The 20,954-nt window shown below is 33.1% G+C and overlaps 1 protein-coding gene across 1 annotated transcript in view; it reads right to left on the bottom strand.

Annotated features, from left to right (window-relative positions):
• Positions 1-839: 839 nt before the first annotated feature.
• LOC132727739 (complement C5-like) overlaps positions 840-20,954 on the bottom strand; it is a 60,282-nt gene continuing 40,167 nt past the window's right edge. Inside the window, exons 32-40 of the mRNA XM_060713308.1 lie at positions 16,795-16,983; positions 14,967-15,054; positions 14,480-14,560; positions 13,753-13,861; positions 13,233-13,331; positions 12,446-12,556; positions 11,414-11,503; positions 3,136-3,274; positions 840-1,301 (exon numbers count right to left, since the gene is read on the bottom strand). Of these exons, the coding sequence (XP_060569291.1) occupies positions 1,160-1,301; positions 3,136-3,274; positions 11,414-11,503; positions 12,446-12,556; positions 13,233-13,331; positions 13,753-13,861; positions 14,480-14,560; positions 14,967-15,054; positions 16,795-16,983 (1,048 nt within the window). The 3' untranslated portion in view covers positions 840-1,159. The remainder of the gene's footprint in view (positions 1,302-3,135; positions 3,275-11,413; positions 11,504-12,445; positions 12,557-13,232; positions 13,332-13,752; positions 13,862-14,479; positions 14,561-14,966; positions 15,055-16,794; positions 16,984-20,954) is intronic.

The raw sequence follows: 20,954 nt of genomic DNA on the forward strand, positions 1-20,954 counted from the left end.
ATTATGACATTCTTTTTATGTAAGATCACCATATTATGACTACATTTTCTAAATTTTATCCAATATATTTCACATAGAAGACATTTCATTAACATACTGAAATAAAATATTTCATCAATAGAAATTGAGAAATATATCAATTAATATTTATAATATCAATATTTATTATTTGTAATAGTGTCATCTTGAAAATACGTCTTATCAAGCATCTCTCGACCTAGCCTAGAATAGCACTAACAGCTAGTTGACACCTAATTGACATCTTCAATGTTTTTCCTTCTTTATCTAACTGGTCATTAGTTATTCTTTATTTAAACTGGTTAGCAGTTTCTTATATAAATTATTATATATACCATCATCTAATTCGTCAGCAATTAGTATAACATCAAATCGGCCCCTGTGCAAAAATCGTTTCGGCCCATATTTTGTCTTTATTTAGTCCGGAAAGTACATAAAACTACCTTCAATATTAATATATATATATTAACTTCCAATTGGATTAATTTCCATTCCTTTTAAATTGGAATTAATTCCAATAGGATTTATTTCCAATAAAAAATATTGGAAAAAAATTCCAATTGGAATAATGTCCAGTTGGGGTTTATTCCAATCGGATTTTTTTCCAGTTAAATTTAATGGAAAAAAATCCGATCGGATTTTCCGAAAAATGCTTAAATAGACGTTATTTCATCAAGAAAATGCATACAAATACATATTAAGCATGTGTTTATGTATTTCGACAATTTCATAAAAATTAAAATCCTGTTGGAATAAATAAAAATGTTGGATAAAATTCCAATCGGAATTTAAATAATTCCGCCCGGACAGCATAATTACAAATTTTTTAAAATACACTTTTTGATAAGAAAAAAATTTAAAATAGCTTAAAATGAAGTCAATTATTAATAATTAACATTATATCTATTGGATGAAATGATTTTTTAGTGTTTAGGGCAAGTATAAATGGTAGTGAAGTTTGCCACTATCCCGGTGGTGCAAAGATTTTCCGGTGGCTGTTATATATATACAAGTATATTTGCTTTAATTACAGAAGAATTGTTTCATGCATCAATAAATGTTCTTACTCGTCTAAAAGCAAAACAGATCATAAAGAATTCAGTTCATAACACAGGTCGATATTTTTTCCAGTGCTATAGTTCTAGTGTCTGCAACCACGTGATATCAGGCGTTTGAAATTGGTCTGGGCCGTGTAAAGTGTATTTTTCTTTATAGAATCCCTAGACTGCCGAGGGCTTATGTACTCCATTAATAATGTCGTTCCCATTAATGGATACCGGAACCTGAAAATAAAAAAAAATAATTTCTGGAAACAAGGTAATCCCTCGGAAGCATAAATAACAATAAAATTACATGAAAATTGCATACTCGGTTTGATTCAGTTTGTACATGAGGCACAATGAATAAGTGCAACATCCCATTCCGCCTCCTAGCACCGGTACTCAATTCTCAGCACTTAATAATGCTGGTTTCAATGATTCGAAAGGACCAGGCCAAGAAAATTATAAGAATGCCGTTTACAACTTGAATGTAACAACTGCTAATAAATCCCATGCATGTTCGAATTGTTTTGAAGTTTTGTGCTGTAATTTTGTATGTTTCTGCAGATATCTGTTTCATTTTATGTTAATAACTGAAGTCTGTCTCAGACGGTGCAAGGCGGTGAACACGGAGCTTGCTACACTCTGTTGTCCTTGAACAAGCTCATTCAGACAAAGTCTTCAATTTTGCCGGGTTTAAATTTTGATCACTGTAAGCATGATAATTGATAGTAATCACTGGCGGATTTACAAAGCCACTTCTGAGTAAAACACCATTTAAAATATCTGTACATGTACATGTTTAATAATAATTTATAAAACATCCGTCTTACCAATTAAATGGCGGTTTAAAGCTGCACGCCTTAAAATATGAATAATATCTTTTTGCAAAAGTTGTGAACTAAATGTACAGGATCTATATATACATCTTTACGTAAAAATATCACTTTGAAATATGACTGAATTTTTCATTTTAGTCATATTTCTTTTCAATTACTTGATTTAATTATAAATACCCCAGTAATTAACTCAATATAATACGTGCATCTTTTTTATATTGTGAAATATAAATCTGCTGCTTACTTAAAGATCCTGTTCCAAGAAGCATTATTTATAAAGATAATACCAAAGTTAATATTTCATTTTAATAAAGGGAGGTAATAAGCAAATTATTTTCTATATAAATCTAACAGTGAATGCTTTTGGTGTTACAGAAAAATCACTTTTTTAATTGTTCATAAAATAGCTCAGATCTTGGTTCAATGTTTAATAGATTAAAAAGGGATTTTTGGTTTTAGTTTGTTTCTTTAGAGTTACCAAACGTGACCAAAAATCAAGTACATGAGTCTAGATACCACTAAATTAGCTACTTAATATATTTAATATGTAAGATTGTGTATTTAATATAAATCAAATCAGTATTTTATTTGACATTAAACTACATATATCAATAATTGTATAATATAGTTAAAGTGGAAGCCGTTTTTACAATAAATTATTCATAATACAATGCAAAATGTTTTCAGAGAGGTTATGAACAATTATAGAACCTGATGCAGATTTAGCAATCAACAAATTTTATAAGATTTTCTTTTTACAAATACAATCATTCAATATGTTTTCAGATTTAATGTTTTGGGTATGTCTTTAAACAGATCTAACAATATACCAGTTTTCCAGAGATCTTACTTTTAGTGAAAAATATAAGTATCTTGACAAATTCCTAAATTATTTTTCATTTTTAATGATATCAAAGTTTCAATGTTCAGAAGTGAACAAAAATTTAGTTGTATTTAACTAGCCTCGGATTTTCGTAACATAATAAAAATATGTACATGATTTTGCCATTGATTTATTATTATTCATTTTTCATACTACATCCTTTTGAAATTATGATTTCTATAATCTAACTTGAAAATTTTCCATTTCAAAACATTGTATGTATTTCAGGCTATGAAATGTAAAGTAAAAAAAAAACGTTCATGTCTTGAACTATTTTTGAAAAACGTAACACTTTTTACACAGCTTTTTATATATTTATATAGGATAATTAAATTGAAAAAAAAAATTTGCTTACCTTTCATTTTCACCATCATAGAATTTGTGACCATCTTTTCCAATAATCATGTAAGCTTTTCCTTCCTCTAAATCTGGGAAATGACAATATGATTTCCAGAAGAATGTCAAAGTGTCTCCTTTTTGTAGATCCTCTATTCCTGTAAGATAACGTAACAACACCTGACAAGACCCTGTGCCAAATTTTATGTAAAATTCTGCATAATATTGGAAAATTAAACGAGACTTACATGTACATGTAAGTTGAAGTTCGATTTAAATTCTCCAAGGCACAAGGTCACTTAGACGCCTCATCTGAGAGATGCTTGTAGTATCCAGTAGGTCAAACTTTTACTTGTTCAGTGAACATTCAAAATATTATCACCCCTTACATTAGTATATATACCAGGGTTGGTAAAACTAAGTTATCTCGGTTGGGCACATGAGCCCATTACAGTGACCTTGTGCCTAGGAGAATTTAAATCCAACTTCAACTTTCAGGTAAGTCTCGTTTAATTTCCCAATTCTTCTATCAGCACAAGGTCACGTGATGTAGCACCTGTGAGAGATTTAAAAGTGTTCAAATGCAAACGAGTAACGATTGTTTATCTTTTACTAAACTACATATACATTTATATATCTATCAATGAATAGTATTTAAATCTAAATCAACGCACTTTGCAAATGCTTTTGGCAAATTCATTACCTGTCTGAACAGATTTTTTAACAAATTTTGCAAAAGTGTTATTTGAAGACCAGCCAGCAGCTGACATAAAGTCTTTTATAGGCCCTCCAGCCCTATCAGATGCACTTACGTCAGCTGCACTAGTGCTATGTCCTTTAAATTTGCTAATATCTATTCCAGATGTTGCCAAAATAATTTTAATCTATTTAGATTATAGTGGTGACTGACGCTTGTTTGTGCGGATTTTGTATTCTAATGAATAATGCAGTACAGTTTCCTCTCAGTCCTACTGTACTGATACAATACAGAAATTATACACAAATCGGGATCATGAATAAAATTATCACATATCAATGGTTGGACATGAAAACCAGGTCTGCTCGGCTTTACACACTATTGTATGTAAAATGTCACTTTATCAAGTAACAATGTCATATGATTTATATCTAAGAAATGTAAAGATTGTTCCCGTTGGCCAGACAATAGTGCCATGAGCATAACATTTGTATGTTAACCATTTTAATCCCATCTCTTCACACACTTGTATTGATTTTATATATTTAAGAACTACTGAAACATCCCATACTTGAGTGTATCTTGGAAGAGCTGGTCTGTAATTGAAAGCACCTTTCATTAATCTCTTAACAACAGGGTGCTCGCCTACAGAAAATCGTTTGTCTTCAACGAATGATATCAAAAAAGAGGACAAGGCACTTCTGGCAGTGTTTAACGTACTATAACTTGAACCTTCATGAAAATGTTTATCACGAATTCTACTACATGATTGACACTTAGTTTACAGCTTCACAGCTAAGTGTACATTTAATCCATGACGTTCAAAACACGCCATATTTTAGCTCGACTTTTCTATGAAAAGGGGAGCTATCCTACTCGCCCCGGCGTCGGCGTCGGCGTTGGCGTCACACCTTGGTTAAGTTTTTCGTACCACCCCACTTTATTTCAGAAGTATTACAAGTATGGCTTTGAAACTTACCATACTTGTTCACCATCATAACCTCCATCTACAGACAAGAGTACATAACTCTGTCAAGTTTTTTGACAGAATTATGGCCCTTTTTTGACTTAGAAAGTGTATTGAGCTTGGTTAAGTTTTTTGTACCACCTCACTTTATTTCAAAACCATTGGAGGTATTGCTTTGAAACTGACCATACTTGTTTACCATCACGACCTTCATCAACAGACAAGAGGACATAACTCTGTCAAGGTTTTTGACAGAATTATGCCCCTTTTTGACTTAGAAAATACATTGAATATGGGTAAAATCCACTTATTGCCTTAACCCTTTGAGATATTGCTTTGAAACTTTTAATGCTATTTCACATCATTACCCCCATCTGTACGCAAGAGAAGGTAACTCTGTCAAGGATTTGTTTTAAAAATTAAGGCCTTTTATCGACTTAGAATCTTGGTTAAGTTTTTTAGTACCAGTCCACTTTTTGACTGAACTGTTTGAGATATTAATTTGAAAGTTGGAATACTTGTTTACAATCATGATTCCCAAACATGTCCAGGAGAAGGTAATTCTGTCAAAGATTTTATTTGAATTATGGCCCTTAACTGTCAATGTTTTGTATTATAGGCAAGCACTAAAAAACTTAAAAAATCTAAAAAAATTCATTCCTATCCACTTGTTCACTTTACCATAAATTATGTCATATAAACATTGCTGTAATATTCAATTCAGTAAAATAATTCTTCACTAAATATCTTAATGCTCATGGCCATTGTTCACTTTAAAAATACAGAGATTCTTGTATTGCCTTTTACTGCAAAAACTTTTTTTATTGGCAAGCAATAAAAAAGTCGAGCGCGCTGTCTTACGGACAGCTCTTGTTTTAAAATACACATAGCTTGCCCCGAATTCATATTATGGAAATTGCTGATTTTGAAAATCTTAATTGCTGATACATGTCCCTGACAGTTGACAAAACAATCAATTGCAGTTTAGGATAAAGAGGGTAAATTTGATCTGGGGCATATGGTAATGTCAACAGATCTTTCCTCCGTGGAAGGCATATCCGATATTGGCGTGACACACACATTTTCAGTACATTGGGGTACCAGGGTTGATTCGTCCAATATGACAGGATAAAAATCCCCTGAGCTTTGTCTATCAGAAGTTTTTGTAAACGTGTCGATGATACTGAAAGGCGGAAAAGCATAACACCTTAAATCTGACCAAAAGCTTAAATGCAGCAACAAATAAAGTCCTCTGATCAGGCTTCCACGAAATATATTATGGTAGTTTTGCATTTAATCTCGAAGCAAACAAATCAATTTCTGCTTGTTAAAAACATCTTACATTTTTTTTCCTGAAAATAGTGTCATGTAACATCCATTCAGTATTATCATGAAACACGCGACTCTTTATCCGCTAATGTGTTTTCTTTACCAGTGAGTTCCACATATTACATATCTGAGCAAATTGCCAAATTTCCCTAGCTATTAAATTACACTGATCTCAGCGCGTGCCCCAATATGATTTATCTAGGCTACCGTAGGACCTCTGTCTGACCGAATTAGAACACAGTTCACGAAAGGTCATCATTCCCAGACAGACAGCCTTTAGTTCAAGATAATTTATGTTACCAGATAATTCTGATGCACTCCACTGACCCTCATGTGCTAACATTATTACAAACAGCTCCCCAGCCAATAATGAAGAGTCTGTTGTCAGAGTTATTTAAGGGGGAGGCCTTTAAATAGGTGACCCGTTATTATTTCAGCACAGTTTAACCACCAATGTGAATCTTCAGCCACTGTAGGTGTTAAGCACATTTTCTGATGCCCTTCTAATAATTTCGTATAAACAAATCAAAACGGAATAGCGACACAGCAAAAGACAAGAGTTCCTATAAGTCCTGCGATTTTGCGTATAGTTATACCCCTTTGTTGCATAACAAGTGCTTCCTGTATTTTCGACTTTGTTTGTTTCAATTCAGTCAAATATATACGCATACTGATAGAGTTAAGTATAAACCCTAGAAATGTTAACATTTGCTTTGGTTCGAACACTGATTTTTTTTCATTGATACTAAAGCCTAACTGTGAAATAAGATCCCTTGTACACTGAACATTGTGTAAACAATCTCGATAACTGTTACCTTGCATATAGGAGTCATCAATGTTAATAATTGACAGTAAACCTTCTGCACGTAGCTGACCAAATATGGGTTTCATTAATTTAGTAAACAGTATTGGAGCACATGCTAACCCATTATTTGGTTGGCATGTATATTCAAATAATTGGCCTTCCCACATGAATCGTAAATAGTTTCGAAAATGTTTGTCAACGTTAGCAGTATAATAAGTGTCTTTTAAGTTAATAAAACCATGTAGCAACCGGGTGTCATCATTCTGGTGGCTGATTGCAAACATTCCATTTTAAAATGTACATATTCAACAGACTGATTTAATTGCTTTAAGTTTAAAATCATTCTATAAGAATCATCTTTTTTTGGGCGCAGAAATACAGGAGAAATATATTCCCCTTGTTTATGCATGGCTTTCAAAATCACAAAAATAAAGAGAAACTTTTGGATTTCAATGAATGTTGGCTTCTGATTCATTTAAAACTGTAGGCCGATAAGAGCTTTGAAAAGGTCTCTCGAGAAATTGAATGTTGCAACCTTGTACTTTTTCTAAAATTTGTCAATCTGATGAAACAGTTTTCCACTTTTCTAATGATGGCGCTTTTTGATGAATGGACGGTTCGGCCCATTGTTGTATGCTTGAGTTGCTGACTTGACTGCCCTTCCCTTGCTTTGAACGTTCGGAACTCAAGGGGACGGCCTGTTGCGTAAAAAAGGCCAACGTCGATGCACATTAAGTGGTTGATATATATGACTCGTACTGTGCCTGTTTTGCTTCATTTTCTGCCAAACTTTATTTGATTCTGAAATAGTTTTCAGTTGGTCTTCGATGTTGTGCCAAACAAATATTCAGTGACAGGATTATGCTGAGAACAAAGGGATACACAATTCTGATTCAATTTTTTCGCATTTAATCTCTTCTTCTGCAGTTCATGTCATAACTGGCTGAAGAGGTAAATGCCAGATTGTCCACAAATAGAGTTACAACTTCCTCTATATTCACCTGCTCTGCATTTTGTTGGTATTTTTTAAGAGATCAATAGCCCTTGACACGGGAACAGATTCTCTAAAAAAAATTGATTGTATTTTTCGGAGTTTTATGTCTTTTGATCTTGTTTATGTATTTTTTTTAGTTTTGTGTTTTTTGATCTTGTTTCTGCTGATTACACCCTCCATGTTTCAGGATTGACTTTTGGGGTGTTAAGAGATGTTGTATTCTCCGGTATCTGGTGTTTCTCAACTAACCCGGCTTGTTTGCTCTCGTCTAGGCTTGTTGCCCTTAGTGTTTGGTCAAAAGTCGACATTTCACCAGACACAGATAACCATTTCACATCTGATAGTGAAAGCGAGGCTGCACACTGTCCCAAAATGACTCGTTGTTTGCATCAGTCTTTTGACCTTGACTCGGGTCACTTTCTGACCGGTCACCAGAGTAACTTTCTGGGGAAATTCCACCATGCTCTTTATTTTCCGTCACATTCCCAGAAATCTGGCAGATTGTTTCATTGATGCAAATTCAGAAACCAAGTTTTTCAGCATTTCAGCCTATTGCCTTTGAAAAGTCATGATTGTTGACAATTCTATGTTTGTAGTGTCAAAATTATTCACTGTACATGCAGGGCTTAATGGCCTACCAGACTCTCTGGTATCATCGCCACTAGCTTTGGTAGTGGACTTGAAATATAAGACTTATCGCTTCCAGTCATAGTTGGGGAGGACTTACTGCGCCCCTCCTTTTTTTCCAAACAGAGTTTCAATCCCTTCCTGCGCCATACTGTCACTATCTCAGTCTTCAAATTTTAAAATTTTCCTTTCACAATTCCATCTTAATATCCCTTTTTTATAATTTGCAAAATTTTCACCACATTTTTGTAGTCTTAAATGTTTTAAAAACACAACGTCTTAAATCCAAGTAACAAATTCCATAAAATCACTTTTTCATATGTCACGTCTGTACTCTACTTGAACTAACTTGCAGTTGACCTACGGGATATCACACAGGGGCAACATCACGTGACCTGGTGCTGATACGAGAATTAGAATTGCAGCTCTACGGCCTTGAGTGTACGCAACGTTTGCGGATAGAAAATACACCGTTTTTCGTAATGACATGCACATGTTAATTCTTAAGTTGAACAAACTATTGTTATGTCCTTGCGTAACAGATAGAAGGATATATGGACTACTCATTGGGTGGTGAGGTCGTGTTACCTTGAGTAAAATGGATTATGAAACACCATATAGTCTCGCACGACAGCAAAGGGAAGAGCTCAAACTGAACGGGTTTATGTACTTTATATGATGAAAAAATCAGAATTAAAAAAAGAAACGTCTAACATTATAAACTTATATTTAACAGTGTTCATAGTTTGCCATCATGTACAAGGTATTGTATCTATTTCGTGTGGCAAGGTACATAATGTCCATTGAAGCAGCTTAATGTTTTATTAGTTTGCATGTCTTTTAATCAAATCGTAAAAATATAGCCTGCTGTGACAACATTTTAATGTGACAATTTTTCTCTTTTGTGTAAATGAGAAAAAGTTAAATCTTAAGGCTTGATCATTTCTCATCTTTAACCAACCTTATACATGTATTTATAATATAAATAATTTGTTTTCATGTTTTTGTCAAGACCAAAAAAACTTTATATGCAAAATGCATTTATCTTTGGGTTTCCTAGTTTCAGGAGAGAAAAGAGAAAAAAAATACGAGAGAAAAATTTTAACGTCAGTTAAAACGTACTGGAATATTTTAACTTCTGGCAAGATGTAACAAAATCACGTTAAGACCGATGGTCAATTTTCGCGCGAAAAAGTGTATAAGTAAAAGTTAAAACTAATGTTTATTTACAAACCCTGGTAAGCGTTATGTCTGTTGAAAATATTTTACGTACAAAGCTTTTGATTGTGTTTAAAATGAACATACGGTGAACTGCTTATAATCATGAGTAAAGCGGCCTCTTATAATATAAACCAGTTTTTTAACAACGATGTATGCTTTGTCCGTCGCAGACTGTTATGGTTACTAATGTTTAGATTTCGAAAGCATACATACATAGTATGTTACCCATGTTAACATTTGCCTTTACGTTTACGACATTTTCAAGTGAACTTTATGTGTTCAAGTAATTGTTAGCGGTCAGTAGAATACATGTACTTCAAGCGTAGCGAAACCTTTTCAACCGTATGCTGACCATAATTCAAGAAACAAATTGATTTGAGCATGTGCATGGTTCTGCTTTGTTTGTTTTGGGTTTTACGTCACATCGACAAAGTATAGGTCATATCGCAACGTTTCAGCTTTACTGGTGGAGGAAGACCTCAGATGCCCTTCCGTGCATTACCGTATTTCAGGCACGAACGGGCACCTGAGTAGAACCACCGACGTTCCGTAAGCTAGCTGGATTGCTTCCTCACATGAAAGAATCCAAAGTCCCTGTCGGGATTCGAACCCACAGCGGTGAGGGGCAAGTGGTTTGAAGTCAACGACCTTAACCACTCGGCCACGGACGCCCCGCATGTTTCTGCATGAAGAAACTTGATAAATGCTTTTGAATTTTGATATATTATAAGTCTTAGACACAATTGGTAAAACTTACATATATATTAAAACAAATATCTAAATGTGTTTCATTAAACAAAGAACAAACAAAAAACACAGTTCATTCACTTTTTGAAATAACTATTGATAACTTTTTTAAAATTCAAGTAGAAATTTATGAAATTCTTGATGGGAATATTTTGTTTAACTTCATAAGACGGGAATAAATAATTTATATAAATTCAGAAATATGTCTTATAGACGCATTTGAAAACAGTTTTTCAGTATATGTTCAAAAAAAAAATTGTTTAAAAATAGAAGATCAATGAACAGTCTTTACAAAATGATATGGGACATAATACATAATGGAGTTATGGCACATACAAAGAATAACACCAATTATTCCGTTTAAATTGCCAATATACAGTGACAGGTTTTAAAACAATTCAATGAATTTCACGTAGAATTTAGTTTTTTTTTTATATAATGAACGAATATTTGTGTGAAATCAAAGATAAGACTCCTTGGCCATGATACATTTACAAGTTTCATGCTTATGTACGAGTACATAGGATTTCAAAATGATAACATCATTTTTCAACATTTCTCAACGTAAGAACAAACAATGTACATACTTTCCTTATAGATATTTATCCGTTATTCAAGTTTCAAGCACTTACAAATATTTGCATGATCCAGTATTTTCGGATAGATAGCCAGACGTTCTCACCAATGAGGGTTCTTTTGAGATCTTTAAACCCACACAAGTGTAATAAACAATTTTTCACCACATATGTATATTTTATACAGAATGAACCTTTTAACATAATAATTAAACATACACTCGCTCATCGATGTTAAAGTAGGGAACTCAGACTGACCGTCAGTAAGACGGACGATGAGCAATCTTATTGTAAGAACCGAAAGAAAAAGAAACATGAAAATTAAGTATAAATACCTTGGTTCAAACTGGTCATCACTGTGCCTCTTGCAATTTTGTCTTGTGTTGCAACATCAAAGTCTACTTCGTTTATCCTTACAACTACAGCTGATAAAATTAATGAAAATACATGTATCTCAAGTTATTTGTTACAAACATGTAAATAAATGAATATTTATGCCGTCGGGTGATCATAAAAATATTGCTAGAGTCTAACTATTCTAAAAAATTATATGAGATTAAACATGACTGTATGAAATTAGATTATACTTTTGGGGAGTTTGGGCGTTCTTTAGGGATTCCGTTTCTCAATACCTTATCCTTTACAACTAGATGTGATGATTAACAGTGGTGAGTAAAATATAAATAGTAAAGTGTAGGTAAAATCTATCTGTACCAGGTTTGACCTTCCGAAATAAACCTGAAGACAACCATCGCCTGGCATGCTTATAATATTCCCACTTAACGTCAGTTTGGTGAGCAATTTTTATTTCTAATTATTATTCATTGTATTCTTTGAACAACTTCCTCCTTGATATGCTTGTTTGGGTGGACTCATGGTTTAGCATTAACATCACACATTTTCGAAATTTGGCCAATAGAAATGGTCATTCAATGTGCTAGTTTGACAATAGAACCATTAAAGTTAATTGACAGTGGTAAATTTCACTTAACTGGCGATAGTTAGCTCTTACATTTAGTGTTAACCCTTTCACTGCCATAGGGACGGCTTATGCCGTCCCTGTTATTTTCGGCGTATTTGCCATATGGACGGCTTTTGCCGTTTCTATAATAATCATAATAATAATAAATTAATAATAATAATAATAAAAATAATAATAAATATAAAGACAGTTATACCATTAACAATAATTATTATTATACTTGCATATTTGGAAACATATAATTATTATAATACTAATAACAAATAATAATAATAATTATATTAATTAATAATATAGTAATTTCTTAGAAAAACCTCTGGCAAATAGGTGATCAATAAAACACTAACCCTCTGGCAGCGAAAGGGCTAATTGATCCTTTACATACCATAGTTTGCCTTATCCGTATTACATGCGTATTTGTACAACTTTAGAGCAGGTTTCCGCCGTCTCTTGTCTAACAGTTCAATTTCTTTTTCCACTGGTTGAGCACATATATCTAAATAAAAACAATAAGCCTTATCTTATGTTCCTAATATTTCTACAAAAGTGGTGATTATTCCAGGTTTTTATTTTAAATTTATAAGTGTCAGTGCGTCTTTTAATCATGAGATATTCACGTTGACGTAAGAAGTCAAACGAAATGTATAGTGACCGCTTGAGCGGGCCCTTGAATGATAAAATTTAGTGGTGTATTAAAGCGAGGAAGATGTAACAAAACGCGCATTCTTAAAGTTTAAGTTTATTTTACTACTAAGGTGTTGTTGGGTTTTTTAACTTAAAAAAAACAGTATGAGTTTTTTATGTTCTAGTTAATTTGTGATATAATACATAGCACGCAGTACTTTTGACTCGGATTTGATAACAATAAAGTGACCCTCTACAAAGCCCAAAATAATGAAAACGTTCAATATGTGTGTGGTGACTGATCAGTCACTTCTAAACATTGAGGTTCTCAATGCTGTTGTTTTTGTTCTCTTTATTGGTGTAATTGACAATAAATTCAAACAGAGTTATGCAAAGTGAAAAGATGAGGAAAATGATATAATTAACGTGTACATTGTATAACGCTGATCGTAAGTAACGCATTTTCGTGTTACCGCGCTCTAATGTTTTGGAAATAGATAATAAAACAAACGAATTATAAACAAGAAATGTTAATCTACAAAACTTACTCTGTACGCATGCACATTCCTTCTTGTTTCTGTCACATTGATATGAGAAACTATTGCCTCTATCTGGACCTGTACCATAAAGCTTAGTACAATGCTTTTCTGAAGGGAAAACACTTTTGAATTTTACATGTTGAACTTTTGAATTTATATGGTAACCGATATAAGATATAATCACATAATAGCAAGGGGAAATAAAATTAAATGAGGTAAATGTCCAAGCCTATATATAAGATATTTCAATAAATATAATACTGAAATCTACAATATTTGTTTAGATAGATTGTGATGGAATATACCGAATTTCAACTTCCTTAGTCTAGTCAATCAATACTAAAATGCTTGAAAATAAAATCATTATGAAGAATTATCAGCCTGCTTCGATTTAGAAAAGCCAATATTCTTATGCACTTTATGCTCATTGCAGGGCATGTATCTGGAAATGATGCCTAACGACAGTATTTCCTTTCTTTTTACTCACGTCTATTTTCACATTTGAGTTTTGTTTCATACTAATGAATACCTGGATTATAGTAGTCGTATACATAAACTGAAGATGGCTGTCTGGAACTAATTTCTACATCAAAGTTATCCTTCAATCGGAATATGAATCTTGTCTCGCTAGAAGAAATCTGGTAAAAAAATTAAATAAGGAATATGAAGATGAATGACATTATTTTAACACACACAGGAAAATAATAGTTTAGCATGAATAGGAAAAAGAGAAAAAAGATTTTTTATACAAGTTGATATATAAATAAAACATTTTATACAAATGAAATAACAAAATATTCAAATATTTTGGAACTTAAGAAAAGGATTCTGTATTTCTTAAGTTTTGGTAAAGACAGTATTTAAAAGCTAAATTAATATTTTTAGTCAAACAAAAAGGCTTTTTAATAAGATGACTTTAGAACCTTTCTCCAAATTATACTAGAAATATAGGCTTGCACATTATAGATGGCTCAAAATTATTGTATCGCATAGTTTCAGTAAAGTGTCTGTAGATCCAGTTCTATGTAACCATATAGAACATTTTATATCATAAAGATTTTCTTTGAAATCAAACCTAGGTAATGTATATTTATGTAAGGTAATTAAGATAATAACTTTAGCAGGGTACAATCCAAAGTATATTTTTTAAGTTTGCTTGGAGATATGTAGAGAAATATCAAATAACAGATGAGGTAACGACAGAATATGCGAGAAAGCTCTGGTGAGCAAAACCAACAAAACAAATTCGCACAAACCTCGTGTAAGTAGAACAGAATAAAACCCTTGCCATCTGATGGCATTTCGTAATATGCTATGTTTGCTTTATCAGCAACGAGCTGCAATTAGAAAGGAGATATTAAACAAAAAAATCATTCCGTTCAAGAAAATGCCACAAGGATCACGTTCACATTGTAAATGTTCACATTGTAAATGACATTGAAAAGAAATTCAATCTGAACATAATAAATTTCAAAGTTGCATTTTTATGACCTTTATAACATGCTCTCGGAGATCCAAAACATCATCCACATTCTACATATGTACATGTATATGAATACATGTATTATCAATTCCAAAAAAATCATTACCGTTATAAATTTTAATTTACAAGCCATTCATTTAATTTTAAAGTTGAACATATCTGGCTTGATCTACAAAGACAATTGAAAATGCAACCCCAGTCATGACCGCTGGCATTAAGCATGTGCAGTACTTTATGTTCAATAAGTGTAAAATATTTACCTTATCTAAATCAGACTTGACCACTTCAACACCAGTCTCTAGTCCAAACTTCACAATAGACATGCCATATGTTTTATCACTCTTAGCACTTCAAAATATAATTAATATGACATCAATTCAATACACAAGTATAAAACGTATGCTACAAATGGCGCTTCGGAAAACCATACTAGGAACATAACTCAAATATAACAGTTAATTAAACTTTAATTAAAGTTATATTATTTACTTTGGTAAAACTTGTTTGAGGAGAAATAAATAAACTTTCAACAACCTTATGATTATTTGCCTGTGAAATGTTCATGATTTCCGCTGGAGCATTCGGCGTGCTCAAAAATTAGTAAATGTAACAAATCATAAATTGTTATTTAAATCGTTATTATTAATCATAATTGTTTATAACATGTGTAGTTGTCTGCTAGGTAATACTGCTTGCCAAATACATAAAGTTAATGTTCCAAAAAACTAGAACTCCGCGAGTCGGATGTGTCGCCTTGTGAACAATTTAATTTAGGAAAAATGGCCAGGACAAAAATGAAATATGGAAATTATCACAGGGCAATAACTCAAAAAATATGAAGTGTAGAGCTGCAGCTTCTGTGCACTGCACTTCTAATCAATAAGATGTATCATCCTATGAAGTTTCAAGTCTATAGCTTTTATAATTTATGAGAAATAACCCGGACAAAAATAAAGTATGAAACTTAATAAAGGGTAATAAGTCAAAAACAAGAAGTGACAATTCTTGTACACTGCACTTTTTCTCAACGAGATCTATCATCCTATGCAGTTTAAAGACCATAGCTTCAATACATAAGGAAAAAGGGCCCGGACAAAAATAAAGTATGAAAATTAACAAAGACCAATAACTCAAACAATAAGAAATGCAGAGTACCGGTTTTTGTGCACTGCACTTCTTTTTAATGTGATCTATCATCCTATGAAGTTTCATGTCCATCTCTTTTATACTTTAGGAGAAATGGCCTGGACAAAAATAAAGTATGAAAATTAACAAAAGGCAATAAATAAAAAGAAATAAGAAATGCAGAGTACCGGTTCTTGTGCACTGTACTTCTTCTAAATGAGCTCTATCGTCCTCTGAAGTTTCAAGTCCATAGCTTTTATACTTTAGGAGAAATGGCCCCGACAAAAATTGAGTATAAAATTAACAAAGGACAATAACTAAAAAAATAAGAAATGCAGGGTACCGGTTCTTGTGCACTGCACTTCTTCTTAATGAGATCTATCATCCTATGAAGTTTCAAGTCCATAGCTTTTATACATCAGGAAAAGTGGCCCGAACAAAAATATATGTAAATTAACAAAGGGCAATAACTAACAAATTAAGAAGTGCAGAGTACTGGTTCTTGTGCAGTGTACTTCGGGTCATTATAAGAAGCATGCATACCCAGTTTGAAGTCAATCTGACTGATAATGACTGCCTTATGCTCCGGGCAAGCTTAAGAGGACGCCGACACCGATGCCGACAACAACGCCGACACCGCCGACAAAAGTAACCCCTATATGTCGCCCTTTTCAAGGCGACACAAAAATAACAGTGTATGTATTAAAACACAGAAGGACACCGGTTTGCTTTTCAGCTTAGAAGAGTTGTCACTTGGCTTTAACATTGTCTGTCTTAAAACTTACATAGCATAACATTAATACCGTCATTTTGTAATAAATAATGTTCAGTCAAATTAAATTCCCGATAACTTAACATTTCATTACCTCATACTGGAAATGATCTTTATTTGTATATATGGACAAAATGTGATGCTTATTTTACCTCCAGCTTATTATCTGTTTTATGTACAGAAACAATTACCTCACACTGAAACGAATGCACTGTAGTTTAACAGTTGCTCGGAAGCGACGGTAAACATATCTTTTCTTCCTTCCAAAAGTACTTTTCTCCCTGGGATCTATATCTGGCTGGTCTCCAAAATAATCGCTATTAACGTCATCATAATAGGCGTAATCACCCGAATCACAATTGCCACATACGTCACAGTTTCTGAAAGCCAGTAATAAAAAATATTTTTTTTTATAAACTGGACATGTATATCGGGGTATTTTTTATATGTATTCAAAACTTAAAGATCTATTTGATTTTCTTACAGAAATTGAATCTGTGCAATAAAGAGATATTGAATTTTCTCAGATTGGAGTTATATTCATTACAGTTTCGGAAAATGATCTAGGTTGGTATACGAATTAAAAAGTTTTCGTAAACAGTGGGATATGGAACTTATTATTAACATTTGAATAGTAAATCACTTTGTGTTGCAATTTTTATCAATAATGATGATCAGTATTGAAAAAGATCTTGAAGGAAATTTATTTATACTCAATTGTAGTAAATGTGACAAAAAATATCTCTTGTTAATATTTATAATCCAAATCCAAATAATGATTCTTGTAGGTATTTGCAAGTGAATAACCTAAGTGCACGTAACAAAGTTTTTTCATTGATATCAAAGTATAATTTAAAATGATTTGAAAAAGACAAAAAACTTATTATAATAAATTGCTAAATTCCAAAAATCAAAGTTTTTCTAAATTCGAGAAAGAAAGAAATGGAAGGTCATTTCATAAGATCAAAAGTCAAAATGGATACTTGAAGAAAAGAAACCCACAATATATGAGTGCATCCTTGAAAACAGAAACTTCATGTACGAGGATTGGTCAAAAACATTTCTTGGCCCGATGTACTTACGGTAGTCAGAGAACCAAATTATTGCTCTTACTTTTCAATATAATCGCCCTCTACATCAATGCACTTTGCCCACCTGTGCTCCAACTTGTGTAACCCTTTAAAATAGAACTCTCTATTTTTGTTCTCAAGAAACTCATTGACCACCTCCATGATACCTTAATTCCTCCAAAATGTCTACCACGAAGCTTGGTTTTTAGTTTCTGAAACAGGTAGAGAAGTCAGAAGGGACCAAGTCTGAAGAATATGGGGGATGGGGAAGAATTTCGAAGCAGCAGTCAGTTGCAGCAGCCTTCGCAACTTGTTATGTGTGAGCTGGCACATTGTCGTGTAGGAGCATAACGCCTTGAGTCAGTTTGCCCCTTCTTTTATGCACGATTTATTGACATAGACGTCCCAAATCGTCTGCATAGTACGTATCGTTTATGATATCGTTAATGATACAACCTCGCCAATCATGATTATCCCCTGACTATTGAAAGAAAATTGAAGCCATCATCTTCCTTGCTGATGTAATCCTCTTGAATTTCTTCGGAGGGGATGAGTTAGGGTGCTTCCACTGCATGCCCTATTTTTTGGATTATGGATCGAAGTGATGGACCCATGTTTCATCCTGAGTTCCGATCCGGTAGATAAAATCAGGTTCATTCTTGTATTGAGAAAAGATATATCTGGAATTGTCAGGCCTGGTCCGTTTCTGGTCGTCAGTCAACTGTCTTGGGACCCATCAAGCTGCAAATTTTGACATGCCATAGAAATCAGTCAGAATTGCTCGAACTGAATCAAAGCTTATACCCACTTCCCTTGTAATGCTTCGCAGGTCTCGTCTTCTGTTGCACATAACCAGATCGTGCACAGCTGCGGCAACTTCATCGTTTGTGGCCTCTTTTAGACGCCAAGGCCGCCCATCATCTTTTTGCACAAAGCTATAGGGAGGGGACTCCTTCCCAAGTGTATCCATGAAGTCTTCATGGACTTCCTTGGGGACATCCTTTCTCACAGAGGTACGTAATGACGGTTCAATTTCAACTTTCTCCATTTGGTTTAAATGACACACCCTTCTACTGATCAAAGTGTTTTATGTTACTTAATGTGTGTAAAACCACGTGTAACTCGGTCAGTAATATTTAATCAGATATCGGTTTCGTATCGCGTGTAAATGTCAGTGTTGTGGCTAGAGGTATATTGGATCGAGAACTTTTTGATCATACCTCGTATGTCTCAAAATTTATGAATTCACATATATCAAAATATGGATTCAAGAAGAAATTTTGGTTGAAGTATAAAAAATATTAAAGATTTATGCAAAGCAATTGAAGTAGAAAACATATCCAAAGAAGATCTTATTGGGAGGGGGGAGGGTCTTACATACGAGGTATGATCAAAAAGTTCTCGATGTCAAGAAATCTGCTCCTGCACAACAATACGCCAGCTCACACATCCCAAGTTGCGATGGCTTCTACTACGGACTGCGGTTTTAAGATTCTTCCCCATCTCCCATATTCTTCTATTTGGAGGCAGTCAATGAGTTCTTTGAGGACCAAAATAGAGAGTTCTATTTTAAAGGGTTAAACAAGTTGAAGCACATGAGGGCGATTATATTGAAATATAAGACCATTTTTTGGGTTCTCTGACTACCGGAAGTACATCTGGCCAAGAACTTTGTGATCAATCCTCGTACCTAAAATGTCTGAAAATTATTAGCTATCAATTGGGGGTGAATTAACATATAATGAAATGTTAAATTCTTTGAAACGAATGTCAAAAAAGCCCCGGAAATGATGGTTTAACTGTTGAATTTTTTTTTTGGAAAGATATCGGGCTTTAACTTGTTACATTAGTTAATTATGCAGACTATATAGGAAAAATTTCTGATACTAAAAGACAAGGAGTTTAAACTTGTATTCCTAACGGAAACAGTGATAAATTGTGTTTGATAAATTTGAAAAAAGATTGAGACCTATCTCTTCTCTAAAAGTGTCATACAAACTTGCATTATCCTCGATAAACTGGGTGTTTTTCAGGCATGCTAATGACATTTAGAATACTTTATGATTTATTATTAAACTCTGAGAAGAATAACATTCCAGGGTTATTACTTTTGATTCATTTTGCAGCTGCATTTGATACTATTTCAAGGAATTTTAAGCACTAGGTCATCGAGTTAAATTTTGTCCATAAAAAGGTCTTAAATTACATTATTTTACACAAATACAGATTCCTGTGTTATCGTTAATGGACATATATCATGTCGGTTCTCACTTCAGAAGGGTTGTCATTAAGGTGATTCCGTACTTGTACATTATATGTGCTGAAATACTTTTAACACTTGTAGGACAAATCAAGTTATATCAAAAGAATCAAGATGAATGGAATTAAGTATAAAATTCCTCAAAATGCAGATAGCGTTAGTTTATTTTATTCTTAGATGGCACAGAAATTTCTCTTATACAACATTGCTGAGTTTCAGGACTTAATTTAAACATGGCAAAAACAAATGTGGTTTGGTTTGGCACAAATAAAAACAGAAGCAACATTTATGTCTTGAATATAACCTTCACTGGATTAATAATGTTTTGCATGCTGTAAAACTTTCTTCTGATGTAAAGAAAACAGTAGAATTTGACAGTGACTTTAAAATAAAAGAAAAAAAACACTATTTGCAAACTGGTCAAAACGATTATTTCTTAAATTGGTAAACTAGTCGTAAAAAATCATTGCGCCTAGCAAAACTGAACCCCCTCATATTAAGTATACCGAATACACCTTTGATCAAAATCAATCAAATACATAACACATTCTTTAATTTTCTATGGAATGATGGTAGAGATTAAGTCGAAAGACGTATGATAACTCAAGAATATAAATTTGGAGGATTAAATATGATAGACCATGCTTTAAATGCTTTAAATGCTACATGACCCAGAAGCCGTTTGAACTCAAATAACAAATACTGTCAATTGGTTGAAGGAACTTACCCTTTCATACAACAAACGTATAAATTTGGAACAGAAAATATTAGGACCAAAATAATTTACATTAAGACATTAATCATTTTTGGAAAAATGTAATTTATAGTTATAAAACGTTTTCCATGAATTCAAAGCTAAGTTCTACTAATCAGTACTATTTTGTGAACTTACGGTATAATTTAAATTGAAAACTCTAGTATTTGATTACATAGATGGATAAAATGTGGTATTCTTTATATAAGAGATCCTATTAACTATGGGGGTGGGGAGTTTTATACCCATGATGAATTTTCCTCAACA

The sequence above is a fragment of the Ruditapes philippinarum genome, unplaced genomic scaffold (assembly GCF_026571515.1).
Source record: "Ruditapes philippinarum isolate M1 unplaced genomic scaffold, ASM2657151v2 ctg2483_1_1_1_1, whole genome shotgun sequence".
Classification (NCBI taxonomy): Eukaryota; Metazoa; Mollusca; class Bivalvia; order Venerida; family Veneridae; genus Ruditapes; species Ruditapes philippinarum.